We start from the raw sequence: 8,611 nt of genomic DNA, 5'->3' as shown, positions 1-8,611 counted from the left end.
TAATAATTGGACCTGCATCCACACGCTTAAAGACCATACTGATCACGTCAACTCAGTTGTATTCTCATATGACCGCAAATATATGGCATCAGGTTCGGATGATGGAACAGTCAAGATATGGACTACCACAGCAACATGGTAGGCTGAAGTGATTGGTGACTATGAGTTGTGAACGGGTGGGATATTTCCTATATATCATAACTGGTCTGTTGGGGCGGGTTGGGGGTTTGTTGCGGATGTTTCCCAGCACAAGTTTCTTATTTTGGACTCTTCCAGTGACTTAAAATAACTGCAGGCTTCCATAGTGTCGAGGCGGCAGCATTTTTGATGGTAAATACTCTGTCCTAGAGGGTTGAGCAAATGATCCTGGGAAAGGAGATTAGACATGTGGAACAGATTGACTAAAAGGAAGGATCTTGCGATAAATCTGGTCAAAATGTAGATCTAAGTTTGGGGCATCTACCTCAGGGGTCTAAATGATATGCTAACTTTGCAACTCTATAATCTCTTGCTTCCATATCGAGGCCCTACGATACAAAGAGTAAAAAGAAAAAGGAGCCCCAAAAGATTGATGCCCAGGGTCAAGAGAACAACAAAGCTTTGCTGCAGACGGTATGCCGGCATATGCAAGACAACTTAGTTTAGAAGATAAGATACTGCTACAACTGTAGTTAATGTAGGTCAACCCACTTCCAGCAACGCCTGAACTTGTTTCTCCGCCTGGAGCGACATTGGATGCCATTGGCTTCCTTCTGGGTTTCCCTTTACGCAGCCGAGGTTAAGATTCACAAGTGGTTCCTCTATCGTGGTAAACGGTCTCTGGGACACAGTCCAAACTAGAAGAGACCTTACGGGTGATTGTACCTAAGGCGGTCATGGGAAGAGCATACCGTGGCGGCTGTCGAATAATGTGTTGGTAGATTGGCATGGGCCATAGTGATGGCTAGAAAGTTGAATATCAGTTGAACAGTTGGTTGCACGCGGAATTTCAGCCAAGACCAGTAGACCCACATTGTTTACACACTGGTAAAGCACATGATGATCTTATAACAAAATATACATGCAAATATGGTTTACAGTGTGTAAATTGTGAGGATCCTAAGATTATAAAGCGGTGGTTTAATCTTGTTGAATAGTATAGTAAAATATGTATTCTTGAATAGGAAATTTAAAATTTTGATGAGACCCTCAAATGGGGGAAGCTTATACAGTTACAGTCATTATTGCATCTTGTCATCGAATATGCTGGGTACGAGTTGTATAGACAGGGAATCGCGAAAAGGTCGCTGTTCTTGAATATATCAATGCTTCTGGTTGGTCTCTACCGCCTATGACTATTTTTCTGGCAAAGTTCATCAGTCTCAGTTGTATCAAGACATCCCTGACTGGCTTACTGGCCTAAGCGATAACGGATGGGCCAATATCCGGATTGGCATATAGTTGGAAAAGGTCTTTTAGTGAACACATGAGGCATGCAGCAGGCTAGTTACAATCATGCATGCTGGCCCGACGACCTTACTGGCAATATATCGTAAAATTAGAACTGGTGAGGTTTGAAATCGCCAACAGTGGTTAGCTCGCGGCTTTAGAACATGTATCGACACGTATCCCTAGTTTAAATACCGTTCAGGTTATGGATACAAAGCCGTAGGGCAAGTGATTGAAGTCTAGATATCTATGGCTAGGATGTCAGGACTAACAGTGCAAGTCCAATAGTATATTACAGAGCACATAATACCATGTTCCTTAGACAGTACAGGTCTTGAGACCACAGTCCTGAATCCTGCATGGCCCTCAATCCGCTAACTGGCGACCCAGACAAATACAAGACCGCTCCAGTCGTCGGACTATGTAGCTGAGACCTTGTAGGACTACAGACCGACCGTTTCCGCCCTAAGAGTACAATGTCCATCGTTGCTATGCTTGCCGCTTATTTAATATATCATCTCTCGCCGTGGATTGCTTAACACTCAGCATTCTTGCAACTGAGGCCACCAGTAGCCGAGTGACTTTCAAGTCTCTACCCAAGCTCATGAAGATGGTCAAGCTATCATCATCAATCATCGCGCGAACACAATGATTGACACTAACTTTCCTTAGAGAACGGTTATAGAACCGTGCATTCAGATCATGCAGCCGCGCATAGCGATTAGCAATTCTTTGTGCATCCCCTAGGGCGGACACATTGACGGTTACGGTTTCCAGAGTTCTCCAGTCACCGCGACTCTCGTAGGCTAGAAACCTTATTGTTACGTCTTGTAGTCTCGGTCTCTTTCGCTGGTAGGATTCAGTGGCCGGTGTACCTTCTGTGCATGCAGTGGACTCCAACTGCGTAAAAGTTTTTTGTGCTTCATCACCTAGAACAATTATCCCGTCATGAAGGCGCTTGTGGGCCTTTCTTGCTGGGGCTACACGCTTTCGGTTGTTCGGGGCAGATTCAGAGCGTTGTATCTCTGCTTCCTCTTCAGTCAGGTGGACATCTTCGTCGAAAAGTGCCTGCTCTGCCGCTACCCTGTCATCCTGTTCTTTCTGGATTTGCTCCGCGCCAGGCTGACCGGCTGCTGATACTCCTTACTCTTGTTGACTAAGTGACGATATAGATGTCTCCGATTGAGCTCTTGGAGTTATTGGACTTTCTATTTCTTGTGCTTCCGGGACTGTCACTGACTGACCTTCCCGCGTGACTTGCGTTGCTGGCGCATCAAGCACTTTCTCAGTTTCCTGCTCAGAGCCAGAAACACTATCCCCGAAGCCCCATTCTAAATGGTCGGCAGCAACCGTCTCCAGTGTTCCGTTTCGGAGACCTGGACTTGTTAGCCCTTTTGAGTTCTCCTCGCCCAATTGAGATCCTCGTTCACGCCATCTGGTAATTATAATGTCTAGTGGAGTGACGGGCCGAGCAGGTTCAACGGTCCTGTCGTTATATTCGGGTGTCAAAGGCAAGTTTGCGGCCCCGTTTTGCAATTGGTCGAGAGCCATCGCACAATCTCGTGCGACTTGCTCGCCTTGCCTTTGCTTGTTTTCAGCGGCGTGACCTTGCTCATCCTGCGACTGAGCTGGATCAGTAATGTCCTTGTAACTCCTGTCGGAGATGACTCGGTTGGGGAGGTCATCATGATGACATTCCCGATGTCCTTCTTCTATCGGTGCGCCGTTTTCTAGTCGCTCGTTCTCGGTTATTTCTTCAGCCCCATGTTGAACTAGGTCCTGGTCTATCATCTCTATTGAGGTTTCTTCAATTCTGTCTTCGAGCCTCGGCGCATTTAAGCCTGTCTCAACTCGTAGCTCATCGTCCGATAGTTGGTCCCCCTGGCTTCCACCATTAATGAGAAGTACCTCATTTGACTCAGTTATAGTAGACGCTTGTCTGGAGGGCGGCGCTCTAGGTGGAATCAGCATGTATTGAGTCGCTCGCTCTCTATGGTGCCGACGTTCCCGACGCCGATACCACCTCTCCTCCCGCCTTTGACGTCGCCGTTCGCGGTGAGTTTCCTGTTCCTGCCTACGATCTTCAAGGTGTTCCGCAAGATCACTGTGTTGTAGGCGATTATCTACCACCGATCGGGATTGTAAATGAGCACTATCATCCGGCATAAATAAGGGAGAAGACCTGTCAGAGGCATGTTCTGATGGGCCACTTCCAGCCGTGGCCCTAGGCTGACGGGGTGTAGAGAGTTTACCAAAAAATGCATAGTAAACAGACTGTCTCACATAGAGCGATGAAACTTTTTGCTGTAGTAATAATTCAGCATGTAATTGGTCGACGAATAGATACGGGCGATCTAGCTGCTGGGTTTGCTCTGGAGGAATTCCACACCGGTCTTTAAGCTTAACCGCTCGACCTGTGATGAGATCTGCAGCTGGCTGGCCCTGGTTAGGGGCAGCATGAGAAAAACACCGCGACATTTGGCCGACGAGGGACTCAAAGACCTCCTTGTCATAGTGATAACGGTCGGGTTTCCGCGCCTTAAGGAGGGCTGCCTGCGCGATCTGCCGATCAGGTGATTGCTTCAAAATCGCCTCGATTTACTTGGAACGGAAGCCCAAATCTCGTGCAAGGGCTGCCATATCATATACCACTCTCTCATCTGCTTTTGCACGAGTGGGCTTAGCCTTGACCTTCAGGCTTTGGACATCCTTAGCCATCTCGGGATAGTTTCGCATGGCATACGTCCACATATGTAATGGAGCAAATCTCAAATATGCGTAGTAATGAGCCGCCAGTTTTACACTTGCATCCCACGAACAACAAATAAGGAATTATTATTCTATGCAAATCTCTTCGTAAAGATTAAACACTCATCGGGCTTAAAGACCTCCGTATAAACCGGTGGGCAAAGGTGAGCTTGGATCAACCATGTTATTCGGGGCCTGCCAAAAGCTTCTTTCTTCTATGTTGAGCGTCTGCGCACACATATGGCTAAATCTCTTCCATAGTCCAAGGCTCTTAGTATTGATGCCAGATACAAGCAGACGTAAGCATTGTCTCAGTGCTGGTAAAGTAGCAGCAATGATGACCAAATTGGTTTCAACACAACTGATACCCTGCGATGTCAGAAAAGTCTCTGGTAGTAATCAAGTAATATAAGAGCCCAATCAGGTTTCAAATAAGATTAACAACGTGTAAAATGACATGACGTCGATGGGGGCCCATAAATTGTCCCCACCATTGGACGGATTTATCTAGTCCGGCGACTACTCATCAATTATCAACCACGACGGAAACAAGAGATCAAAACATTCTCGGAGTCAAGGTAACTACTATACTCGGGGTACGTTTTATTCCATATCCATATCCTGAATTGATTTTTTTTCGAGCCTTGTAATTGGCCTCCTCGCTCCAATCCTCCTTCAGACATAATCTCCAACCCCACCTATATCATATTTTAACGCGTATCGCTCAGCAGGCACTGCATTTCATCGCGACAGGGAGAGCCCAAGAAGACAGAGAACGGTCCTTACTACGAACCCAAAGTCAACATGTCCTGGTTCCAGAAAACCTTTTCTCTCAAGCCGAAGTCCCGCGGCTCGTACCTGATCACCCAAGAGGTTACAGATCAACTTCCTGAGATCGAAGATTACGATGTCGGCATCTTACACCTCTTCATCAAGCATACAAGCTGCGCCCTCTCACTAAACGAGAACTGGGATAATGATGTGCAGGCAGATATGACTGATGCGCTTGAGCGAATTGTACCCTATGATGAGGAGGGAACACTCTATCGCCATTCAGCGGAGGGAGAAGATGATATGCCGGTATTTATACCTTTGACCATGGATAATAAGCCTTACATGAAGGACTACCGGCTATGCCTGAGAGTATTGTACTGATGTACCGAATAGGCACATGTTAAGTCCGCATTGATTGGAGCTTCCGTTAGCATTCCGATTTCCAACGGGAAGTTGGCCACCGGTACTTGGCAGGGCATTTGGTATTTGGAGTTCAGAACTCAGACGCATAGAAGAAATGTTGTCGCTACCATACAGGGACAAAAGAAATGACTCGATGGCGAAATAAGGGGGAATTTATGATTTATGACGCTATACGGAAGTTGTTGGAGGGGTTTAGAAAAAAACGCCGTGGTGTACAGTGTACGTGTCGATAACTTTTTATAAAACATCGGGACATAAGCAGATAGTCTAGTCAACACTTTTTCAGCCTCCCCACAGAGGGAATTCATGATGACGAGCTCTGGTTCCACAAACCGTGCCAGACAATTCCACCAACTCTGTCCGAACACTATTAGAATTCACAGGTGGAGGTCACGATGCATTCATCATATTGAATATGGTCCCGGCGCCGTATTACTACTGATTAAGCGATCATCAATTGATATGAAAACATTTTATTCTAACTCATTGATCGGTACAATCTGTACAACGCCCCTCTGAAGGCAAAGAGAGGGCAAGAAAAACAAACAATCATCAACGCCAAAAACAATGCTCTACCGCTGTTCAAGACCACCCTCGGTGACACGCTGAGTCTCGTTCACCTCGGCGGCGTCACCAGTGGGTTTGAGGGGGTAGCTGGTAGCGGGGAGGGACTCGAGGTATGCACGGTGCTGCTCGTGGGCCTATCACAATATTAGCGACTTGCACAAATCTGAAGTTTGAATATGGATCTTACAAAAGGCAATCCACAGTAGCCGCAGGTAGCAATCTCGGGCTTGTCGGTGTTGATATAGATTCTGGGGTGGCCGAGAGGGCCACCACCACCGTCACAGCTGACGACTCTCTTCTTTGTCCAGCGGACGGGCTGCTTGTGGATGAGCTCAATGGCGGCATAAGGTTGGGGCTAGTTTTGATACTTGTTAGCTGATCGGTCTGTCACGCGTGGTACTTGCGCAGTTCCAAGTCTCGGATCCGGTCCGTAAATCCATCACATCACAACATCCAATTGCAATTGTAATGCCTAAACATACCTGCATCTCCATGATTGTCTGCTCGAAGCGAGGTCCAGTCATAGCCTTCTCTCTTGGCTGCTGGCTGGCGGCCCAGGTCCTGGCACGGTTAGGAGCCTGAAGCTGGCGGTTGCGCTCGCTAGCCTCGACATCCTCCCTCAAAGGCGCATCCCGGGAACCCATAGCATCAACAGGAGTGGCATTGGTGGTGGATACATTGGGCTTGGGTGGTTGCGGGGCGTTCGGGTCGTTGGCTGGGATGTTGTTCTCGGAGAAACGAGGGACGGTGGTGGTGTAGCTGGCCCGGGCGGCAATGCGAGGAGTCCAGGCGGCAGAGAACGCCGCGATCCGGCTTCGAGCCAAAGGCAACATGTTGAGCAATTGAGTCCCTGGGACTTGGTGCAGAGGGCAATTGAGGATGGCGGGTGAAGCGGAGGTGAGAAGTCGGCTTCAAAGGGTGAGGTTTGCGGGAGCTCGCGCCGCCGCTTGAAGAGCCAATCGGCGTCTCTCCTGCGGCTGCTGACCCAATTCTGCCGCTTGCGAATTTGTTCCGCTTTTGGCTCATGTTTTTTTGTCGCGATCTTTCATCGCTATATCTACATATTATTGCACGATACATTAAGAAAAAGAGTTTCCGAGTCTGTCTAGTTTCGGCAAATCTTCCGTCACAACCTCGTCATGGCCGGCTCACCTGCGACTGGCTCCAAGCCAGAGAAGACAATGTCTTCACGTCTTCTCACGATGAAAGTATGTCGCTTGCATTTGGGCTTTTACGGATTTATACGATCTTTGTCAACTGGAGTTTAGCAAACACAAACTGATTGATTCAAGTTTATGCAACGATCCGCCGCTACAGCTGCCGCTAAAGAATCGTCTCAGCCGCCTTCCACCGAAGGTTCAAACACTCCTACCCCCAAACGCCAAAGATTCGCACCCGGTGAACAATCTTATAGCCCGGCAGCTACACCTTCGAAGGATCTTGAGGCTATCTCGGCCGCTCTTGCGGCGGAAGAAGAGAAACGTCGGGAAGCTATTGCGCGTCAGGCTGCGGAATCAGGTGAAACAGAATGGGTGATTGATTTTGCTGAAGACCCTGTGCACCAATATGCCCCGCCGCCCTTCATTGTTGCCAATGGTTCTCTCGACGCTGATGATGACGATGACTTGGCATATGGAGGGAGACAGACGTATGGTAACTTCAAACGGAAGAAGAAGACTGAGGTTTGTTCGCATCTTCAAAGTCAGGGGATTAGTCTTGCTGACCATTATAGACGCGCAACACGGGCGGTGATGAGTCTGGTTCTGAGGAGGACGAGGATGAAGACGAAGATGATGTCGAGTCTATGATCAACAAAGCCAAAGCAAAGGCGTCGAAACAACCTCCGAAGGTCAAGCTCTCGAAATTAACGAGCATCTCTGGTGGACGTCAAGGCTCTGTTGGAGGCAACAAGTCTCAGAAGAAGCGCAAACACAAATAAAGTAGTTCGGTCTAAGAATTATTCGCCATCCTGCAGGACAACACGGTGATATTGCCCACGGGCTTCTCGCCAGCCTCATCTGCCCCATATCGCCACAGCGTGCGGCGTCTTCATCAACAGGGGTACCACCGATTTCTTCGGAGCAGATTGCGACGAGAGATTTCCAGCACATATATTCTGCGCTTTCCTCTGTTTCTCTTTGGTGCGCTTTGCTTCCCAGCAACGTCGGAGCCGAACTATCTGCGCGGAACCCGATGCTGCTTACCACCACTGGTGCTGCGCCGCTTTATATAAGGACTCCCTTCCGCTTATGGGCGTCGTTTCTTACAAAGCCGACATCGAAAGTATGGTTTTTGATGGTGAGCTCCTCGACATCGAGCAAGAAAGACTCACTTAGGCGTCTGTCGTGGCTCTGCTGGCTGTCGTCATGAGAGACCAGAATGTGCGGCCTCGTGATCTATTTCTATCAGCCATGTCTAAAAACTGAGATGACGGCATAGTTAGATTCCTTCAATAGTCCCGGAAATCAAGATTTGAATTCAACATGAATTCACGAAGCTGAGCCGACAAGATCACTCACGTTCAAGACCCAGCCACATGAATATTTTATCTATTATCTACGTAACTTGCAGTCATTTATGATGAATATAATTTAGTCAAAACCACTAATCACACTGTATAAGCAACTCCCCTTCCATTCTCTCTCAATGTCGTGATGCTGTAGGATATATA

The 8,611-nt window shown here is 48.0% G+C and overlaps 4 protein-coding genes across 4 annotated transcripts; 2 read left to right on the top strand and 2 right to left on the bottom strand.

The window, feature by feature from the left end:
• Positions 1 to 1,917: 1,917 nt before the first annotated feature.
• On the bottom strand, positions 1,918 to 4,146 carry BDV37DRAFT_281279 (uncharacterized protein; the record flags this gene model as incomplete). Its single annotated transcript, XM_032086784.1, has 3 exons — positions 1,918 to 2,561; positions 2,673 to 3,981; positions 4,078 to 4,146. 3 exons carry the CDS (start codon positions 4,144 to 4,146, stop codon positions 1,918 to 1,920), a joined length of 2,022 nt encoding a protein of 673 aa, XP_031943356.1.
• Positions 4,147 to 4,750: 604 nt separating this feature from the next.
• Positions 4,751 to 5,776, top strand: BDV37DRAFT_243869 (YjbQ family protein). The gene is made up of 2 exons (XM_032081473.1): positions 4,751 to 5,256; positions 5,344 to 5,776. Exons 1-2 carry the CDS (start codon positions 4,981 to 4,983, stop codon positions 5,500 to 5,502), a joined length of 435 nt encoding a protein of 144 aa, XP_031943355.1. The 5' UTR covers positions 4,751 to 4,980; the 3' UTR covers positions 5,503 to 5,776.
• On the bottom strand, positions 5,761 to 6,820 carry BDV37DRAFT_243867 (zinc-finger domain-containing protein). Its single transcript, XM_032081472.1, has 3 exons — positions 6,423 to 6,820; positions 6,128 to 6,295; positions 5,761 to 6,074 (listed from the first exon to the last, which is right to left on the bottom strand). Exons 1-3 carry the CDS (start codon positions 6,771 to 6,773, stop codon positions 5,946 to 5,948), a joined length of 648 nt encoding a protein of 215 aa, XP_031943354.1. The 5' UTR covers positions 6,774 to 6,820; the 3' UTR covers positions 5,761 to 5,945.
• Positions 6,821 to 8,486, top strand: BDV37DRAFT_243865 (uncharacterized protein). The gene is made up of 3 exons (XM_032081471.1): positions 6,821 to 7,148; positions 7,233 to 7,622; positions 7,673 to 8,486. Exons 1-3 carry the CDS (start codon positions 7,080 to 7,082, stop codon positions 7,877 to 7,879), a joined length of 666 nt encoding a protein of 221 aa, XP_031943353.1. The 5' UTR covers positions 6,821 to 7,079; the 3' UTR covers positions 7,880 to 8,486.
• Positions 8,487 to 8,611: the final 125 nt, after the last annotated feature.

The sequence above is a fragment of the Aspergillus pseudonomiae genome (genome assembly GCF_009193645.1).
Source record: "Aspergillus pseudonomiae strain CBS 119388 unplaced genomic scaffold BDV37scaffold_19, whole genome shotgun sequence".
NCBI classification, from domain to species: domain Eukaryota; kingdom Fungi; phylum Ascomycota; class Eurotiomycetes; order Eurotiales; family Aspergillaceae; genus Aspergillus; species Aspergillus pseudonomiae.
Note: the sequence above shows the minus strand (reverse complement) of the source record. Positions and strands in the feature narration are given on the sequence as shown.